General features: G+C 39.3%; 1 protein-coding gene across 6 annotated transcripts in view; it reads right to left on the bottom strand.

The window, feature by feature from the left end:
• Positions 1–553: 553 nt before the first annotated feature.
• Positions 554–22,340, bottom strand: part of LOC117403051 (putative Polycomb group protein ASXL2) — a 102,999-nt gene continuing 81,212 nt past the window's right edge. For all 6 annotated transcript variants that reach the window (XM_059023721.1, XM_059023722.1, XM_059023723.1 and 3 more), the window contains 7 exons: positions 15,776–15,896; positions 11,746–11,886; positions 10,891–11,054; positions 6,620–6,716; positions 4,958–5,063; positions 3,285–4,005; positions 554–3,063 (listed from right to left, as the gene is read on the bottom strand). In XM_059023721.1, the coding sequence (XP_058879704.1) occupies positions 706–3,063; positions 3,285–4,005; positions 4,958–5,063; positions 6,620–6,716; positions 10,891–11,054; positions 11,746–11,886; positions 15,776–15,896 (3,708 nt within the window). In that variant the 3' untranslated portion in view covers positions 554–705. The remainder of the gene's footprint in view (positions 3,064–3,284; positions 4,006–4,957; positions 5,064–6,619; positions 6,717–10,890; positions 11,055–11,745; positions 11,887–15,775; positions 15,897–22,340) is intronic.

Consider the following 22,340-nt stretch of genomic DNA (forward strand, 5'->3'; position numbering starts at 1 on the left):
ATTTAAGTTTGAGATAAATGACAAGTGCTTACAATATATGATCTATATTGTCTTGCAATATATAACTTATATGAGCTTCAACGGTAAAAAAAAAAAAAAAAAAGTAGGCTAAATAACCCACTTCTCAGAACAAAACAATGCCAAAAAAGGCTCCCTTCCCTCACTGGAAGTAATTTCTATCTTTAATTTGCTCAGAAAAGCAAAATAAGGAGGTAATTGTCAGATGAGGTCAGCCAAGAACGCTGGCCAAGCCCAACAAGCTAAGTTAACTTTTAATTGTCAAACGCACAAATGGTATTTGACAGTAATTACCATAACAAGAACACATGCTGGGAAAGATTTAGCCAAAGTTATGAAAAAAAGCAGGGATCTGTCAATTTCAAGTCTTTTTTTTTTTTTTTTTACTAAAAATATATATATTCTTTTCTTTTTTTTATAAAACATTGTGCAATAAGGATGTGATTCTCTTAGTGCAAAATTTGTCACAATTCACAAACACAAGTGACTCAAGTCTAGTATAAGGTGCTGTCTTCTTTTTTAATATATATATATATATATATATATATATATATATATATATATATATAGAGAGAGAGAGAGAGAGAGAGAGAGAGAGAGAGAGAGAGAGAGAGAGAGAGAGAGAGAGAGAGAGAGTAGATTAAGGAATCCTGATTTAAACCAATCAGTGTTTTTTTTTTCTTTTTCTTATCGCACCACTAGACATGAGACGCACAGTTTGGAAGGGCCAATGCAGTCATCGTGACAAAATGCTCCACAACCCTTGCACATGATCATGGCTTTCAGCCTGCAGTAACAGTCTGAAGGAGAGTCCTCTATACCGACGCCTTCTGTGAAAGCCTGCATTGGTGTTCTTTCCCCATGGCTGACATGGTCTAAGGTACGGCTGGCAGGAATTGTTGTGACAGTCACTGAAAAAGACATGACACTTCCGGCACTGCTTGATACTGGGCTGTAGCCTGGGGAGTTCCCAGGTGCCTTGGAACTGTGATTCAGGGCATGTGATGCAGACACATTGATTTTACCACCATAAAAATGTCCAACCTCTGAGCTATGGTTTTCATATAACTTCCTCTGGTGGCAAATAGATTCTTGACGCTGGTGGTTTCCCGCAGAAACTGGCATTTGATAAAGTTCTGAGTTACCCAGCGGATGATTGCCAGCTTCACTGTGAGCTATGCTAGACTTGGATACTTGGTCAATTTCTTTGGCTATGGCCACAGCATTGTTGCTGGCTGACAGGGCTGAGCCCTCCTCCCTGTCTGGTAACTGATCTATCAAGGCAGACTCAAGCTTAACCCTGTGATTGTAACTGACATCAAGCAATGCATCAGGTTGCATGTTACTTGGGCTCACTCTAATTCTTTCCACATCCAGAGGCCCCTGCTGCTCTTTCTTGACAGCTGAAAGTTCAGACCGGCCTGCTGCCAAATCATCAGATCTTTCAAATGCATGTTGCTCTTCATTTTCCCCAGCAGTCATATCACCTTCTTTGAATTCCTTCTTCAAGACAGAAAAGGGGACATTCATTCCCAGCCGGTTCTCTGTGTTGGCCAGCTGAGCCCGTTTGTAGCTCTCAGAACCCCTCCCATAAGTTGAGATGTTGAGAAGGTAATGGCCTGACATGGCGGGCTTGGAGGTTCTTTTCCGACCCATGAAACCCAATGTAAATCTTTGACTGCTGGAATTTTCTTCTATTGGGAGGTCAAAGTGGCAGAACCCCTGCTGTGAAGGATGTGACACTGGGATAAAATGTTGACCCTGGGCCCTCTCAATGAGGGTCTGCAGTATTTGTTGCTGTGTGGTCTTATTGAGCATTTCTCTTTGTTGTTGGGCAAGGTCCACCTTCTCCATCATCACCTGGCTTGGCCACAAATGCCTTTGTGAGTTGACCGCTTTTCCATAGAGTACTGGGTTTGCCACAGACACCACCACTGTAGTAGTATTGGACACCTTCCCTTTATCACCCGAGGCCACGATAAGTGGTTTCACTTCATTTCTGGTTAGGGTTTTTGGAAGTATCTGCTCAAGGGGGACTTCTTTTCCTTGCAGAAGCTGGGTGACAAGTGGGTTGTTTGCAGGGATCGAAGAGCTAGTCTTGGTTACAGGCCCGTCTGCAGGGTGGGTTACTGGCATCTTTTGGCTCGATGCTGTGGAGAGAATACTGCTTGAAGTCTCAAGGGTTACTGCAATGCTAGAATGCGGAGACACAGTAGGCATGCTAGAGGCCAAAACTGTGTCAGGGGGCTTCACCGTGGAGACAACTGAGGCTGACGGCTGTTGTACTAAAGGAGATGCATATGTTTCCTTAGACAAATCAATACCTTTTTCTGTAATTATTGCTTTCCCAGTTTTGTCAATGTCAGTCTCACTGTCATCATTAACTGGTACTGTTGATGACTGTGTTGGTGGCTGAGTTACATCTAGAGCAGAAGCTGCTGATTTTGATTGCTCTTTAAAAGTGAAACTGGATGCTCCGCCAGACTTTGATGATTGCGATGAAGTCGATAATGGACTAGCTGTGTTTTCTGTGCTGGAGTTCCCTATTAGAGATGTGGTGGCTGGTGGGGACCCTGCAGACAACGAGTTTGAGGCTGTGCTAGTATAGCAGGCTCTGGCCTCTGATGTGGCGGTTTGCTGTAGTTGTGTTCTCGAGTCACAGCCATTGAAGGATAAGCTCTTCGCATGGGCCTCTGGACTGGCAGGAAGAATCCCTCCTGCAGCTCCTCTTCCTCTAGCTCTTCCCAGTTCTGCTGTACCCGGCTCACTAACTGCATCTCCTGTGCCACTGGCCCCACTAGGGCCACCTCCTCCCCCCGGCCCAGGGCCCGGCACGGAACCCCCCAAAGATGAAACTGTGGCTGCTGCGGCTGCTGCAGCAGCAGTAGCTGCCCGCTGGGCCCTGGCCAACTGGGCTTTAGCCTTGATGTCGGCCAAGGTGCGTGCCCCTGTACGCCCAGGACTGGTGATAGGGGATGTGAATGGGGCCCTGGGAGAGACCTGACCAGCAGGGGCTGCCACTGGTAAGATCCTTGAGACTGGAATCTGAAAGTGAAGAAAATATATTTTACATTTTAGATTTACAGCAACACCCAATAAATCAAATGTGTCTTTAAAATGTACACATAGTAATATCTAGGGGATACAGGTAAGTATATAAAACATCAAATTAACTATTCACCAATAAACAAGCACACCTCCAGACTAAAGTGCTAGTTCATACACCCCTACAGAACAGCTGCATGTACAGAACCTTCTGTGCTTACCTTTAGTGGAGGGACCTTTGGCTCTGGAGTGTTTTCCCTGCTGTCGTGAGGGCTTTTGGGAGGAGTCCGAAATAGCTGCTGCTCTGACACCCGGGGCCTCTTCTCAGGGCTTGACAGCACCTCCTCCTGCTGACTAGGGGACTTTCTCTTCAGTCCCGCCTGGGTGACTTCCATTTGCTCCGCCTCCTGCATCTTCCTGGATCTATCACCCTCTTGCTTGTCCACTGGTGTCATGGTCACTTCCATTTTGTCGTGACTGGGTATTTTAGTGGTCTGTGGAGACACCTTTAGTTTGCATCCACCCTGCTCCTGTGATTCTCTCGTCAGGAACTCTTTCTCTTTTGCTTTGTCCTCAGTTTTGACATTAACTGCTGCTGAAACCACCTTTGCTACATCCACAAAAGGCTTCTCGACTACAGGGCTTTCTGGAGTCTTTTCAGGGCTTGCTCTGGCCTGTGACCTCTCTGTTTTAAGTGTTTTATTTCTGGGATGGGTCTTTAAAATTTCTAATGTTCCACAGGCTTTCTTGTCCTCTTTCTTAATTTCAGAGGCAGATTTTTTGTCTATTTTAGCCTTGAGTTCCTCCTTGAGCTCGGCCTCCACCTCTGTCTTCATTGCAGGCGTCTGCCTGGGGGCTAAAGGGATGGGCTGTTGTATGATGGCTTCTGGTTCCTTAGTGGCTACTGTAAGCATTTTTGATTCTTCCAAGCTTAGACCAGAACTGAAAATAAATAAATTAAAACAAGTAAGAAAAATGGCAGATGTAATTCAAACAATGTGGTTCCTTGGAAAATTATGAAAAATGGTAGAATGGGCTAGATGGAAAATATGAGCACATATCTTCATCTACAACAAAAGTATTGCTGCTACTTTGCCAACAATTCTATTTTTGCTTTACCTGCAGATTAATACTGGAACACTAATCTAATCATGGTGTTTTAAAAAATTAATAAATTAGAAAAGTCTGTTACAGTTGTATTTTTGTATATTGACAAACTAAGGATCAACATCGCATTTCTAATATTTCTATCTAGTGCGTATGCATCTCTTCTAATCGCGCTAACCAAACTAAAAATGACAGACTAAAACAGCTTTAAAAAATATCCATTGCTGACTGGTTGTCCATTCTTTCTGAAGTACAATAAAGGCTGTTGTACCCTTTCATTTTATTCTAACTCATTGAAGATCATATCATGGAAATTGGGCAAATATGTACAAATAAATGAATTGTGTATTTCTCTAACGGAAATTCAACAGCAACACAAAATTGAATTACTTACAGCCTAAAAAAGCATCATGAAACATTTAATCAGCAAAAGACATTTTTATGAACAATATAGTTTGATCCCAAAACTGGAACAGCTTTAAAGCTCTGTTAACCATTAGACACACATCCTTAAGCACTTGCTATAACCTGTAATTGTATTTCGTAACTATTACTCCCTGTATATACTCATGATTAATCATGTATTCCACCATCAAACTGATGGTTTGGGGAGCACAGCAACCAAAAGGGCAATGCATTTTAAAACATGCTGTGCTGTTTTAACAGTTGTTCATAATTACATTAAAGACTAATGCAGTAAAACATATATATTGAATGGAACCACATTTAATTTTGCTTTTCGATATGAAACAAATAGTTTATCCTGTTAACATCTATTATAGCTTACTGCTGGCCATAGTAGCTCTCAAAAAAATCTTCCTTCCACAGCTCCACCTTCTTTTCTTTCTCTATCTCCTGTCGTATTCTCAGTCGCATCTCTGGTGTGAACTCACCTGGGTGAAAGGAAATAAAAAAGAAAAGCAGCTGGTAACTGGCAGCTATTTCTCCTGAGTTCCAACACATTACAGGAGGAGACTTGCTGGTCTTGGTAAGAGGTTCTTTTTGTGGTTAAGAAGTTGCTAGCACCTCTTTGAATGTCTTCTTGCTTGCTGATTGACTGTCTGTTAAGGAAGTGCAGATACTCAGACAATCTGAGTAATTCCCTTGGACATGTTTTCTATACAATTTAGTACCCTGCTTGGGAGCTAGTTTTTCTTTCTGGGGGGGGGGGGGGGGGGGGGGGGGGATTTATACTGCAGTTAAACATGTCCGCTGATTTGTAGCATACACATGGTCTTTCCTTATCCCTACTTTAAGCACTAATCACACTGACTGAATTATCTACCGGTGTGTATATTATAATAAATAAGACGAGACGACTTCATTTCTATGTCTCAATTTAATAGTGTGCTACTTCTACACTGCCTGTATATGAGTTTGCTCGTCTAGTCAAGGTTCATTACTGGTTGCTGTGCCTTTAAAGCAGGAGAAGCTAGAAGATTGCATTAGTTTTTGGCCTTGGAATGCATCCTTGCTACCTTTTAGTGTGTGGGTCAATTATCAAGAAAATCAGTGAAACAAAAACAACAAAAAAACAGACTACATTACTGTCAGCCCTCATTAGTTCTGTTAGTTAGCATTGTCCTGTAATGCTAATACTTTTATTTCTGCTTATTAGTGGTTGCGAAATGTACATACCTTTATTGAAAATGTGTATCAAATCATGTTTATAAAGTAAATACCAATCATATTTCTAAAAATAAAACAGCAATCTTGTTTTATTAATTCATTGGTAATACATTTCAAATAAACAACAAATTAAAAACATGTATTATTATTATTATTATTATTATTATTATTATTATTATTATTATTATTATTATTTATATAGTATAAAGGACGTTTTCTTTTTAACCACCTGGAACCTGTAATGCAGTTTCCAACCATTTAAACACCTGTAATTCCATTTATTAGAACATAAGAACATAAGAATGTTTACAAACAAGAGGAGGCCATTTGGCCCATCTTGCTCGTTTGGTTGTTAGTAGCTTATTGATCCCAGAATCTCATCAAGCAGCTTCTTGAAGGATCCCAGGGTGTCAGCTTCAACCACATTACTGGGGAGTTGGTTCCAGACCCTCACAATTCTCTGTGTAAAAAATGACCTCCTATTTTCTGTTCTGAATGCCCCTTTATCTAATCTCCATTTGTGACCCTTGGTCCTTGTTTCTTTTTTCAGGTCGAAAAAGTCCCTTGGGTCGACATTGTCAATACCTTTTAGAATTCTGAATGCTTGAATCAGAGCGCCGCGGAGTCTTCTTTGTTCAAGATGAACAGATTCAATTCTTTAAGCCTGTCTGCATATGACATGCCTTTTAACACAGTGGCTTCTGCATCAGTGACACATTATAGCCTTTTTCGAAAATCAAGTAAGACATTAATAATCAAATAGAGACATCATTTTATACAAGAGTACTACAGTACAATAAGCTAAGAACTAGATACTGACCCTCTGATAATCTTTCCTTCCAGGACTGAGCTGCAGATGTAAAGAATTCATTATTCAAGGCCGAGCTGCTCAACTTCATCAGTCCATCAGCACTCACCTAATAGAGGAAGAGCCAATAGTGCAATCAGGTTAAACATGTTACAACTTCAGGGGCGTAAGTACAGTGACTAACATACGAGGTTTAGGCTCTAAATTATAGTCATGATGTGCTCTATTTTGTGATTTATGAAAAAACAAAAACAAAAAAAATGTTCTGCTCTTTATTGTTCTTCATTATTATTTATGAATCTTGAGTTGATTGTAAGATCCTTGTCTGCTTTTTCAAAATGCGTTCTCATGAGCTTCAACAGTTACCATCTTTTAATACAGTAAATCAGTACATGCTGAGGTATTTTTTCACCCACTGATTGTGCAGTCATTCTTGGCTATTATTCAAGTACTATGTAATGAGAACATCATCTAAAGGTCATTCTCCATTAAGTCCTCAATTTTAAAAATGCCTAGCTTCATTCTGGGATTTTATATGTAGTCATCTCCAGTTCCATAATCCGCAGCCAAATTATTCAGATCACTGACTGTGTTTATGATATCCAGAGGCATCCATAATAAAATATACAGACAACCCTCCTTCACAGTTCACTTGTTTGAAACATAGCCCTTCTCCAGCTATGAAAGTCTTCCCCTTTAGCCTCCTGAAGCAGATTCAGTTCTGGTTACGTTTAAATCAGAAACAATACTAGAGCTAACCTCTATAATGCCTCATGAACAGAACATACACAATGGGTTTCTTCCTGAGAACTTCCATTGAAGTTTGTTGCTTTGTCTCTTTTTTGTTCCAGTTTTAGATTTGTATCATTCTTTTCCTTCTCCCTGTTTTCCTAATTCTTCTTCCCATTTGTCCTCATATTACCTTAACAGCATTGGGCCCTATTCATGAAGCTTAAACTCATGACAGTTTTAAATATTTATTTTCTTAAATCTGTTGTTATGAAAATAATATAGATTGATATTGATGAAACTGTTCAAGACAGACATAGGTAACTTGAGAAAACGTCTTCTAAAATACCATTAAGTTCCTGTGGTGTCTCACTCCATATTGTTTCTGGCACGATTTCTATGCCAATGGTGTGTCTCTAGCACTTGAGCGATGAACTGACTATGGAGTATATTCATATTATAATAAAAGGCATGATTTTCTCATTGTAAACACCCTTTCACCATTTTCTTTCTCATTTCATCTTTAGTTGATACAACAAATTCAAGAAAAAAAAGAAAAAACACATTCACGCAGCACATTAAGAAGTTTAGTTTAAAATTTTCCACAGCATCATAACCTTAAAATGTTTTAAAATTCAGAACTTATTGCAAAAATGAACTCTTCCAACTTTCATATATTTCAGGCTGCATTTAAAGGCATCCTCAGTTGAAAGTTTCTATTAGAATATAATGAATATACAGTATATTTCAGGCTCAACCTATAAAGGAGAGAGTATTAAAGTACAGAACATGCTTGGTTCAATCATTTTACCCACAATGTTTTGCAGATATTATTCTCAAGTAGTGCTGTAATACCATTGAGGGTTTTTTGTGCCAACATTATGAAATGTCACAGAATCCAGACATGCATTTATAATAAATTGACATTACAACATAAATAAATAATGGTATTTTAAGGGAAGTTATAGAATATATAATAAGATAAAAAATAATAATAATTATCAAAAGCTTGGGCTTACAGACGATGATGGACCCGTCTTAACTGAAGTAAATGGATATTCCTCGTAAAAATAGGTTGACTGCACAGTTAAAAGAGACAAACCATTTTTAGTCCTCTACAAACAGAAGAAGGTCTATTTTTGGAGAGGATGAACACGCCTCAGGCCCTTTGGAAAACAGGACAATTATAGGAAATTATAGGAATTATAGGAAACATCTTTTGACACCGGATTGGATTGTAGTCATTTCTCTCAAAGGCAGGTTTCTTTTTTGGGGGACAATTTGGTGGACGCAGTCGATCCGGACCATCCAGTACAGACCTCGGACACGCAGTCATGTGGTTAACCTCTCCAGTAAATCCCTGTCAGATCTTCAATTGAGTGCATTAAGGAAAGGTTTATCTTTTGTTCCATCTACCCCATGATTTTGATACAATTATGGAAAAGTATTTTCAGAAATTAAGGTTAAAGAAGTTTTTTTCTAGTAATTCTGGTATGTTTTTGACACCTCCCTTGTCAGCCTCTAATAGTGAAAACTCTGGTGTAATGGTTGAAGAAATAATATCTTCTTCTCACAGTTCGAGGACAAACACACTGTTTAGGGGTAGATCTACTTTTCTCCCTCCAAAAAATAGAAATGGCTTAATAGAAACTTATTGTAGATTAGTAGAAAGAGATGTAACTTCCATTTTGAGAAAAACAAGACAATATAAGACATTTAATAATTTGTTAAAAGGGGAGAAGGAAGCGATCATGGAATTAAAAAAATGATACTTCCATAGTTATCAATCTGCTGACAAAGGGGGTGCTATAGTGATACAGAATGTAATAGATTATGAATTAGAAGTGAACAGACAATTAAATGATGACATATCTTATACAAAAGCTTTGACTGACCCAACAGTGCAGTTTACTAGGGCAATACATGACAAATTGAAATTATTTTTGGATATTGGTGAATTAACCAAGAAAGAGTATGAATTTATGAAAGTGAACTTTCCTAAAAAAACAGACTATAGATGACATTGAAGCTGATTGCTTATTGGCGACACTTCATGTGGTGAGCCTACACACCAATATACCAAAACAAGGGGGCATTGATGTGATTCGCCATTTTTTAAGAAAAAATCTCAAAACCACTTTGCCTACTACTGAATGTATTCAAGAATTGACAGAATTCGTTTTGGATTATAATTATATTTTATTTAAGAATGATTATTATTTACAAATTAAGGGAACAGCCATGGGTAGCACCATGGCACCTAATGATGCTAATTTATACATGGGACTTTTTGAAGACCTTTATGTTTATGATCCCGTGTGTAACCCTTTTTCACATTACATAAGACTCTGGCGTTGTTACATCGATGACATATTTTTTATTTGGACGGGCACAATTAGTACATTTTCATGCAGGTTTCTAGGAGGGGGTGAGATTTAAATAGGATGTTACTGTGAAGAGAAACTTTTTGGATTTACTATTTACAAACAATGTCCCCAAGAGGTCTTAATGAAGAATTCGATATTAAACCTTTTTTGTAAACTATCTAGTTCTTTGTAAATATAACGCTCTTGCTGGTGATGTAAAATGTAGAAAATATGTGAAATAGGTTCATGTATAGATTCTAGTATATCTGTTTAACCTTGTATTGCATATAAATGGGGACGGTTCTGGTGATTATTTATTTATTTACATATTGAGATTAACACTTGCCATTTTCTTTCATGTCTTGATTATGATGTGATGTCGTTGATTATTTATGTGTAATGAGTTGATATATATATATATATATATACACACACACAATATATATATAGTCAATAGACAATTTATTTATTTTGTTGATTGTTAATTATTATTTTTTTGTGATGTCAATCTGATAAAGATACAGCTCTTGTTCGTTTCTAAAGAGAAAATAATGTTATATATATATACTTGAACATGTTGTGAAGATTGTTCTTAATGAGACTAAGTATTATTAACAATGTTGACTTGCCTTTGAAACAATGTAACAAGGCAGTCTGATTTAAATTTCCTTTGACTGATATAATGTGTTTGTTCACCTGTATCTAATGGATGTAAATTAATGGTCTATTTAAGACAAGCTTGTTGCAACATTCTCATATCCTGATGAAGATTTTTTGTAGATCGAAAGGTTGATTTTACCTAATGGCAAAACCTGTGGAGCTTCATAAGTGTGCAAGCATTCTATCTTTTTACTTGCTTAGTCCTCTATAGGGAAATTCAGCTTTCAGCTGAGGAGGTCCCCTTTTATCTGCAGCTTGCTTAAAACCCTTAATGATGACTTTTCTAAACCCTATGAATCCACCACTAATATTGTTTTACACCAGCTGCACAAAGGCATCCCTCAAAGACAGATTGTGTTGACTTACCTTTAGACACAAGAGAACGAAATGTCTTGCATTGTCTACAATAGAAATGAAGTCATTTTTGTATTACACTGAACAACAGACTCAACTTGTTTTGTATTACTATAAATGTGAACATACAAAGTCAACAGAATAATAAAATAGATATTCTGTGACAAGACTAACCTGCCTATCCACCTCTGGCAGAAGGATCAGTAAGCGCTGCTGGCACTCCGGGGGTAACACACAGAAAGTGTGCTTGTTTATCAAGGCCCGCAAATTGGTGTTCACCAAGATGGAGTCTGGAGTTTCCACGTCAATCTCTGCACATTTTGACCGCTTCAGCTGCCCTAAACCAAACAGCAAATAGAAACCATCCTCGTATAAAAAGAAAAGTCGGTGTGCAGAAGATGTTTTTCAAAGAGAAAGCCTTGTGATAGAGGCCTTTCAATGTGGGGTACAATCACTATTTGTTTTATTTTTATTTTCAATTGAAAACAAAGAGCAAGGTATGCCTGAAGGAGAAAATGACATGTTACAGATTTTATTTTTAAGGTTTTCAGAAAAATATTCTGTTTATGAATGGTTTCTTGGTTTTCTCTTACATAGTTTGTGTTCTTACCTTGTCTTAATAACTGCCTTGATCATTATTACTAGGTCACTCCACTGTATTTGTTAAAATACCATTTCAATATTTTTTTAACTGCCCTGCGTGAAGACAAAGCCATTACTTCACACTAGTCAATGTAGATGTACCACCAACATAGTACCATAGGACCATACTAGTTCCTGAATTCCTGTGAATATTATGTTTCTAAGAAAGTAAACATTTTCATGGGCACTAGAGTTTGCTTGAGCAAGAAATGTACACTGGCATTTCAAGCCTGATCTTGCATCAGAAGGATTGAGATTTGTATGAAGTACCAGATTTTATTGAGGCCTACAGTACAGCATATATGCCTCAAAGAGATGCACATTAAATATGGATGACAACAGATTTTGTGCTTGAGGAGAAAGCCCAGGTAAATCCCCTATACTCACTTGCATTGAGTCTGTCAGACCTCTGAGATGTTTTCTTGCAAGCTGCTGAAGAGGACTGGTCTGTTTTCATAGAAGATGATGAGCTGGAGGTGGAGTTCTGAGGGCTGGACGATCGTCTGTCTGACTGCTTCACCTTCCACCCTGAGGAGACACAAGAGAACACAACATATCTCAATAAAGATGAAGCTTCACAAATGTCACTGATAACTGTAATAATAATAATATTATATATATATATATATATATATATATATATATATATATATATATATATATATATAGGGCAGCTGGCTCTTTGAGCTAATATATATATATATATATATATATATATATATATATATATATATATATATATATATATATATAAAACAAAAAACTGCATAAAGGCTAATGACTGATTAAAAGCAGCCTAGCAACTGCCCCTTCCTGAAAGCTAAATATCACTGTACTAATTCAATTAACAATTCTAATTTCTATATATATATATATATATATATATATATATATATATATATATATATATATATACACACACAGTGCCTTGCATAAGTATTCACTCCCCTTGGACTTTTCCACATTTTGTAGTGTTACAACCTGGAATTAAAATGGATTAAATTGGGATTTTTACCATTTGATTTACACAACATACTTAACACTTTGAAGGTGCAAAATATTTTTTATTGTGACACAAAAGTTAATTAAACAAAAAAAAAGACATTTGTTGGTTGCATAAGTATTCACCCCCCTGAGTCAATACTTGGCAGAAGCACCTTTGGCAGCAATTACAACTGTGAGTCTTTTTGGGTAAGTCTCTAACCAGCTTTGCACATCTGGATCCTGCAATTTTTGCCCATTCTTCTTGGCAAAATTGCTCAAGCTCTGTCAAGTTGGATGGGGACCGTTGGTGAACAGCAATGTTCAAGCCGCCACTGATTCTCAATCGGATTGAGGTCTGGGCTTTGACTGAGCCATTCTAAGACATTCAGGTTCTTGTTTTTAAACCACTCCAGTGTAGCTTTGGCTGTGTGTTTAGGGTCATTGTCCTGCTGGAAGGTGAACCTCCGCCACAGTCCCAGGTCTCCTGCAGACTGAAACAGGTTTTCCTCTAGAATTTCCCTGTATTTGGCTCCATCCATCTTGCCCTCAATCCTGACCAGTTTCCCAGTCCCTGCCGATGAAAAGCATCCCCATAACATGATGCTGGCACCACCATGCTTCACCGTGGGGATGGTGTTCTCAGGGTGATAAGCAGTGTTGGCTTTGCTCCACACATAGCGTTTTGCGCTAAGACCAATAAGTTCAATTTTGGTCTCATCAGACCAGAGAACCTTTTTCCACATGTTTGCTGTGTCTCCCACATGCCTTTTGGCAAAATCCAAACGGGATTTGATATGTTTTTTTTTCAGCAATGGCTTTCTTCTCGCCACTCTTCCATAAAGCCCAGCTTTGTGGAGCGTCCGGGTTATAGTTGTCCCATGGACGGTTTCTCCCATCTCAGCTGTGGATCTCTCTAGCTCCTTCAGAGTTACCATTGGCCTCTTGGTTGCTTCTCTGACTAATGCCCTCCTTACCTGGTCACTGAGTTTTGGTGGACGGACTTCTCTAGGCAGAGTCACGGTTGTGCCATATTCTTTCCATTTTTTAATAATGGATTTAACGGTGCTCCGGGGGATGTTCAAAGTTTGGGATATTTTTTTATAACCCAACCCTGATTGGTGCTTCTCCAGAACTTTATCCCGGACTTGTTTTGATAGCTCCTTGGTCTTCATGATGCTGTTTGTTTAGATATGCTCTCTAACAAACTCTGGGGCCTTCCAGAAACAGGTGTATTTAATCTGAGATCATGTGACACTTTAATTGCACACAGGTGGACTCCATTCATCTAATTATGTGACTTCTGAAGGCAATTGGTTGCACCAGAGCTTATTTAGGGGTGTCACTGCAAAGGGGGTGAATACTTATGCAATCGAGACTTTTCAGTTTTTTATTTGTAAATAATTTTGAAAAATATGTAGATTTTTTTTCCCCACTTCGACATTATGGACTATTTTGTGTAGATCAGTGACAAAAAATCCTAATTAAATCCATTTTAATTCCAGGTTGTAACACTACAAAATGTGGAAAAGACCAAGGGGGTTGAATACTTATGCAAAGCACTGTATATATATATATATATATATATATATATATATATATATATATATATATATATATATATATATATATATATAAAATGTATGTCCTCCTCTTGTATTTCATTTTGTTCCACAGTTCCAGGTTTCCGGAAGATGCAGATAAGCAAAGAAATGACAAGCTTTGAAATGAAATGTTCTCTTTTTTTAAAACTGTGCCTTCTTTGCAGTCGGAATAGGATTGTCTTAGTACAGCTCAAAACCTAAGATAGTATTAACAGTAATATCTGCAATAAGCTCTTTAATACAGATTCTTCCCCTTGGAAGGATTGTGTACAATTAACATGTTTTCGACTATGTTGTAAATGTTGTAAAATGTCTGTAGGACTCTATAAAAATGCTGGTTATTTTTAGATTTTTAGTCGTCAGGCTCTAATCCCCAGTTTAGCATGAGCTATGCCTACTTCTCAGTTCTGCTGGATAGTTAATATCCTTCCAGAGTGTGTTGCACAAAAAGAGAAAATGACACATAAACAATTATTTACAATATGATTTAATTTTGCATTCACATTTTGCATTTTTTTTGCTTTTGTTTAAATTAAATATATTAACCTGATGCAAGCTTTTTAAAATTACACAAACATGGATACCCTATCATAACAGTATTATGAATGGCAGAGCAGATTTTTTTTTTAGCAATTGATTGATTCTTTCAATTGAGATGAATTTGTATGCATAATACACAGGCACAGTGGGAGCAATTAGTCACTTTTTAAGCATCAGTATGCTCCCCCAATTTCTCAATCACATGCAAAAAGCAAGTAATCATAGCATTTCTAGCAGATTACTGGGACAAGAGCCGACAGTTTAGATTTCCATTTCTGCATGGATCTTTTTAATATGAATACGCGATATCTCAGTACACTCTGTATTCTTGACTGTAGCAGTGGCTAGGAAACTGGAATTGCTTTTCAGCTTATTACATTACATCTAAGTGAAAGGGACAGGTGTTAAAACAGTAATCCTTCACTCCAGAGACCAGTATCTTACTGATAACCTAACAGTATATTCCCCAAGGCAAGCTGCAATACCTTTCCAATTCAGTAGACTGTCATAGTGTTAAACCATAGATAGCAACTTTATGCACTTTAACTGGCCCTTAAAATGCCAATACTACTCCAGCTAAAACAAAACTGGTATTTGCACCTATGCTTTTATGAGTGAGTAATAAATTACATTATATTAATAAAGTCAAGTTTTTAAATGCTGCTATTATATTGATAAATTGTATTCTAAATGGAAAATATGTATTTTTGTAACAGTGATTCAAGATGTCTTGTGCACTCTTTGCTAAATGTGAATACAGAACACCTCCCTACTCCAGCACAGGTGAATCACACTAGTGTTTGAAGAAGTCCTTACAAATTACAAGCAGAACAGAAGACGAAATAAGACCATGTCCATGAAAAAAAATAATTGTGTTTTAAATACCAGTATTTCTGCCTGAATTCTTGATTGGCATTCAATCAAAATGCTAACACAATGGCATCTGGAACAGATGCAAATATATGCATTCAATTCCTCGGTGGAAGATTAGAAGAAGACATTTATTTAAGGAAGCCCACTACAGTTGCTCCATAATAAGCTTGTTCAGTACCCTTGAGAAACTCCCCATGCATTTACAGCCATGAGCCTCGGTTAATTAATTTCCAACACCCAGACGAAACTGCTTAGTGAGCAAAAAGAGGGTAAAAACCTTAGAATACAAATTTTGCTAAGCTCTGAATTTGCAATTAAAGTCACATGGCTCTGGCAAATTCATTCTGTGCATGTAACAATGTTGTAATACAAAGCAAGGGCACAAAACCTTGCACCCCAGATATCTGAGTTGCACCTACCGGTTTTGGAAGCTGTCTGGTCGCCCATGTCTTTGACGGTCTTCAGAAGGAGTCGTGGGTTCGAGGAAGCAGGCACTGCTCCCTGTCTCCGCTGGTTCTTCTGCTGCTGCTGCTTCAGGGCCTACACGTGTGTGTGTGTGTGTGTAGAGGGGGGGAGGGGAAATATGTAAATTCTGCAGAACGCAGTATCAAACCAACTGAAATCTTGCAGCACCTGATGTCTGTGTAAGTGTTGCACTTAACGCAACAAAAGAATGCCTCTGTTTGAGTGTCACACCTGTGCACAACATCTGAACAACAATGACACAGAATCTAAACTGTTAAATAGATTGAAGGCTTCCCTAGATTTGTGCCACCAAAACAAATATAATGTAATGTAATCTTCTGCTTTCAATAACTTTAAATAATTTAATAATAAAATATAAAAAAACAGATAATACTGAAATGTCCAAGTGTGACCTTAAAGGAAACCTGCCGCAGTTAGTCTGCAAACATCTCCATATGATACATCTGTTACTTTGTAGCTCGAGCATTTACTTCAAACGTTTTTGTTTTTCTGAACAGCCCAAGACATACATACTTAAATAGCAATGAATGAAATGTAATTGCTTATCATTCAAGATGACGTGGGCGATAGTATGTTTAATTTCTTCTTATTGCGTTTCTGAGATTATTAGCACATAAATTTAGATTTTCTTTAAAAAAACATCATTCTCTTTAATGGACATACAGATTAACTAACAACTGTAATAATTCAAGAAATGTTTCTTAAAGGATTAGATATACTGACAAAACCTGTGAAAAGTACGGCATGTCATATTATAACAAGATCAAAAAGCAAATGTCATAACAGTGTTCATTGTTTTTGTTTATTTGTGTCCCTGACCTCCTTTAGCTCGTTTAAAGTGTCTTAAAACGTTTTTGTAATATTTCAAACGATGGCCACTAGTCACTCACCTTTGACCAGATCATGCCCAAAATCCAATCAGAACATCTTTATATTAGGTATTTCCAGATACCATATTAGTCAAAGTCAAGGTCACAACAAATGTTGTTATACTCTCCATGTGGACTGGGGGCTCTCAAGACAAACAAAGCCCCCCGATGTCCTTTAAGTTCAAGCGCTGACGGGCTGAATTGTCTCCTCTCGTTCTTATCTTTTCTTATGTTCTTGTAACACAACAATAACACTGTAATACTGTTTTAATTATTTTAATTACATTTTTTCCAAAAATATAATTTATGATTGATTACAAAAAGTACATAACAATAATAACGACAAAAAAAAAAAATTGAAATAATTTGACATATGATTTAAATAAGTGACACAGAATAAGAAAGTTTAAAAACAGAATATAATTCAGTTTAATACAAAGTTTAATTGATTTTTAGTGAAAGGAATTTATTTTCAAAGTGCAGTAAACAGGAACTACTGTGTAATATGTTTTGTATGTTTGAGAAACAAAATCATGAATTTGATGCCAACTGCACTTAATTTCTGTATAAGCCCAAAAAGCAAGTGCCTCATTCTGAATCTTGCATTTCTCATGTTTCGGGTCCTATCCAGGAACACATTTACAGAGCTTGGAAAATATACTCTATTGGTGACCTTGTATTGAATACGTCTTCTGTTTTCATTCCCAATAATTGTGATAATGTAGCCAGGAGTGTTCTCATGCATAATCAGGAACATGTATTCCCAGTCTTCCTGCCATGCTGCTTTGCTCATTTAAACTGATTGACCTGGTAGGTAGAATAATGTGGGAATATATAATATCGAAATAATGCTCTTTTCTGTGGATAAAGATGATATTTTATGTTCAGGCTAGTGGGTATGGGATGTAATTCTATGTATATTAAAATCAGAAAGGCTGCTGCAACTACTAATTGGACTGCTGCAGGCAGTTTCATAAGATTTCTGGTTCTGATGATGATTGCTACTGTATGTATACTGTACATCTAAAGCAGAATGTACCCAAGCAGATCGAAATACCAGACTAATGGCAGCTCTGTGTTCTGGTAATGTAATAGAGAACAGGAAGCTGGGTGCTGATATGATATTTATGGAAGCACATGGAAATAATGGAAACATGTATTTTGCATAATGCAACAGTCCATAACAGCTATGTTCATAAGCTACCAAAGTGTTAATGTAATTTCCTTCATAAACCCATTTGAGTAGCATGATCCAGTACTGCCACAGCCATAACACCATTCATCATTCCTTATTAAATGTATTGTACAGAATCACTTTCTGGAGAGATCAGTGTGAGGCATTCCTTATCAGCAACTTTCAATGGCAAAGACAAGGTGGGAGTAATTTATATGAGATTTCTTTTATTTATTTATTTTAAATATCGCTTTAGGAATTTATTCTGAGCTTCAATACTATTTAATCTCTTACCTCTTATGTAAGTTTAGTGCAACAGTGTCACATCAATTTTTGTCTCCCCAGGCTTATAAAACTTTATAGTATAGTACAGTGTTTTAGAGGTCAGGCAGTGCATGGCAGTTGGCAAGTACATGTCAATGTAAGAGAAAATAATTTCTTATAATTTTGTTTATAAATGAAAACTCTCAGTTGCACCCGACGTTATCAGCTGCTTTCAGACTTTAATGAGAGGCACCTGTAGTGCATTATTGATGGCTATCAGAGTACATATATGTTTTTATTGTAAGTCCAAGTTTTTATACAAGTAACATTACAGTTAAAATGTAGCGATCTAGTTAATGCATACCCCTTAAGTCAGCATTAAATTACGTCCAGTATTTATTGAAAGAATGTGAAAGGAAGGACTGATGGTGATCTCATACCAGGAAATGCAGGACACAGTATTGTGAGTCAATGTGCTGTTGCTATTAACTATTAACGGCACGTTGGCCAAAACAAAACAAACAACCAAAACCTGTGAACATAAACCCCCAAACAAGTATCGTGCTGGTGCAGAACCAGCACGTGTAGCAATTGCTTTACTTTTGTTATTTATTTCTCCTGTCTCTCTCTCCTGTTCTCTCCTCTGAACACCCAACCTCGAGTGAGCGATCCATGCCTCTTTATATACAGCTGTGCCAGGACTCGATTGCTAATCAATCATTCAACTGAGTCCAGGCACATTCTGCATGTGAACTAATTTGTGCATTACTCGTGCCCAAATACAAATATACACTTTAACTCACCATGCTACATAACTCAAACTATACAAAATAAACCAAATACATCCAGGGGCGGGGGTTACCCCATCACAAAGTACTAATGACTTCAAGGTAATGTTGCATTGTACTCACTTAGGGGCTGATGTAAGGATAGGCACAATGCAAACAACTGTGGCTGCAAAATCCAAATTGCCTAGCGGCCAGGCAATTAGTTTGCCCTGCTGCCTATGTAAGCTTAAGAGCAATGCAAATTGCTCAACAAATAATGAGCCGCAATGATAATAAGGGTCGCAACGAGTACCGCCTGTGCATCGGGCTATTTAGCGGCCGCACTTACAGCCCAGAGGTGAGGTGAGTTAGGAGTACAGAGAGCAGTAGGCGCTGTATGAGATTTGTGGAGCACAAAAATCAAACCAAACAAAAGACTATGTCCAAGGAAGGACAGCAAAGTCCTGTTGGTGCACAGAAAAGAAAGATTTTCTGAAGAAGCGCTGAGAGGAAAAGCCTCAGCCAACATCTGTTATGTTATCAAAGAGGCCATGTGCAGCGCTCTGGAAGACACCAACTACTAGACAGATCTGTACCCTCCCCCCTCCGCTCCTGCTCCCACTACTACTGTACCTATCTGTCTCACTTGTCCTGCTATGACTGTCTCTCACATCCCTCTTATTCTGTCCTCTCACTCCCATCTTCTGTCCTCTCTCCGCCACTGCTCCCTCTAACCTCTTCCCTCTGCCTCTCCCCCCCCTCCCACTCCCTCCCCTCCCGCACTCTCTCTGGTGCCCTCTGGAACAGTCACTCTTCTGCTAACAGCTGATTTCATCTCTGCCTTTGCCTCCCACCTCTCTCTTGATTTCCTTGCTCTCACTGAAACCTGGCTCTCTCCTGATAACAATGTAACTCCTGCTGCCCTGTCCTCTCTCTACATCCTGTCCCCTCTCTACATCCTGTCCCATACTCCGCGTCTCACTGGACGGGGATGTGGGACTGGTCTTCTCCTCTCTCTCCTTACTTTTTTCTGTCCCCTCTGACCTCTCCTCACTCTCTGTTAACACCTTTGAATTTCACGCTGTCCAACTAACCTCTCCCTGTCAACTCCTGCTAATTGTACTGTACCGTCCCCCTGGACCTCCTGCTCACTTTCTCGATGAACTCGACTATCTCCTCTCCTCCATCCCCTCTGTCTACCCCAAATGTCCTGTTAGGTGATTTCAATATCCATCTCTCCAACCCCACCCACTCTGCCAGATTCCTTCCTCTCCTTCACTCATTCAACTTCTCTCTCTATCTCCATCTCCTCCTACCCACAAAAAAAACTGGACCTCACCTTCTCCAGGGCCTGCTGCCCCTCCACCCTCTCTGTCACCCCTCTGGATCTCTCTGATCACTACTTCATCTCTTTTTCTCTGTCTCTCCCCTCTCTCCCTGCTCCACCTACCCCCACTGTCACCTCCTGACATAACCTCCACTCTCTCTTCCCCTCTGTCCTTCACTCCACTGCTCTCTCTCACCTCCCTCCTATCGACGCCTTCTCCCAACTTTCTGTAGACTCTGCTACCTCCACCTTCTTCTCCTCCCTCACCTCCTCCCTCGACCCTCTGTCCCCTCTCCTCCCGACCTGCCCGCCCCACACCTCCCCAAACCCTGGCTCTCCTCTGTGCTCTGCTCAGCAAGAATCACACTGCGATCTGCTGAAAATAAATGGAAGATAACCAAACTCCCTGCTGCCCTTGACCTCTACTGCTCCCTCCTCTCTTCTACTCTGTCCTCTGCTAAACACACAGATTTCCAGTATATTATTCAATCCTCCACTAACAACCCCCGGAAACTATTCTCTACCTTGTCCTCCCTCCTCAACCGTCGCCCCTCCTCCTCCCTCCTTTATCTCCTCTGACGACTTTGCCTATTTCTTCTCTAAAATCTCTAATATTCGCAAACTCTTTAACACCTCTCCCTCCACCCCACCCCTCCCGCTCCAACCCCAACACCCTCTGTCTCCTCTACTAACTCACCCTCCTTCTCCTCCTTCTCTCCCCTCTCTGACTCTGACCTCTCCTCGCTTCTCCAGGGCCACAAACCCACCACATGCGCCCTGGACCCCCTCCACACTCACCTCTTTCAAGCTGCTGCTCCTGCTCTACTCCCCTTCATCTCGTCCCTTCTCAACACCTCTCTCCTCTCTGGCCTCTTTCCCTCTGCCTTCAAACAAGCCTCTATTACCCCCCTCCTCAAAAAACAACACCTCCTTCCAGAACTACCATCCTGTATCCCTCTTACTCTTCCTCTTTAAAATCATCGAGCGGGCAGTACACCGCCAGCTCTCTGCTTTCCTGTCTAACCACTCCGCTCGACCCCCTCCAATCTGGTTTCCGCTCTGCTCACTTCACTGAAACTGCTCTCCTGTCTGTCACTAACTCACTAAACTCTGCCCGTGCTGCCTCTGTCTCCTCTGTCCTAATTCTCCTCAATCTCTCTGCTGCCTTTGACACTGTCAATCACTCTATTCTCCTATACTCTCTCGCTCACCTGGGAATCTCTGTCACTGCTCTGGCCTGCTCTGGCCTCCTACCTCTCTGACCGCACCTACCAGGTAACCTGACATGGCTCAACCTCCACACCTCACCCTCTCTCAACAGGAGTCCCCCAGGGATCAGTCTTGCGCTCTTCTGTTCTCTCTCTACACCCGATCCCTGGGCCCCCTCATCACATCCTATGGTTTCTCATACCATTTCATTGTCTCTGTGATGTTTATTTTTGCAGTGCAAAGACTTAAGCATGATCCACACAGGACTTAAAATGGGTTTCAGTTATTAACAACATTTTATCAGGAACCAATCCTGGAAACATAGACTTTAATGCTAATGGTATTCTGATATTAGCAGCTGCACACCTCTTATTGACAACTGTAATAAGCGGCATCTACAAATGCTTTGTTCAAAGAGTCACCAAAATTTCCAGTCAATGGTTAGTTCGGCAACAGTAGCCACTGAAATACTGCAACGCAGTTCCTCTTTGAATGTTCAATTTAGGTATATTTTTGCTTTACAGCTTTATGTACAATATGTACTTTCCAGTGTTTGGTAATATATCAGAAATACTTGCAGAATATACTTTAAATCTTCAAGCACCTCGAAGAAATGTAAAAAGTCCCCTCTGTAGAGTGGCTGGGCGCCTGCAGGCCTGCCTGCAAGTGGCCCAGAGCTGCGTGGTCCTCCATCGCTGTAGCTCTGAGGTAGCTGCATAGCAGGTGAGTGAAAAAAACCGGACGGCTGACGACACACGTTTCGGAGAACGCGTGTGTTCGTCTCTGTCTCTCCCGAGTCAGCATGGGGGTTGCAGCGGTGAGCCAGGCTTAAAATTGGGCATTGCAAATTGGGGAGAAAATGGGGTAAAAAAAACAATTGCAGATTCC

The sequence above is a fragment of the Acipenser ruthenus genome, chromosome 5 (genome assembly GCF_902713425.1).
Source record: "Acipenser ruthenus chromosome 5, fAciRut3.2 maternal haplotype, whole genome shotgun sequence".
Taxonomy (NCBI): domain Eukaryota; kingdom Metazoa; phylum Chordata; class Actinopteri; order Acipenseriformes; family Acipenseridae; genus Acipenser; species Acipenser ruthenus.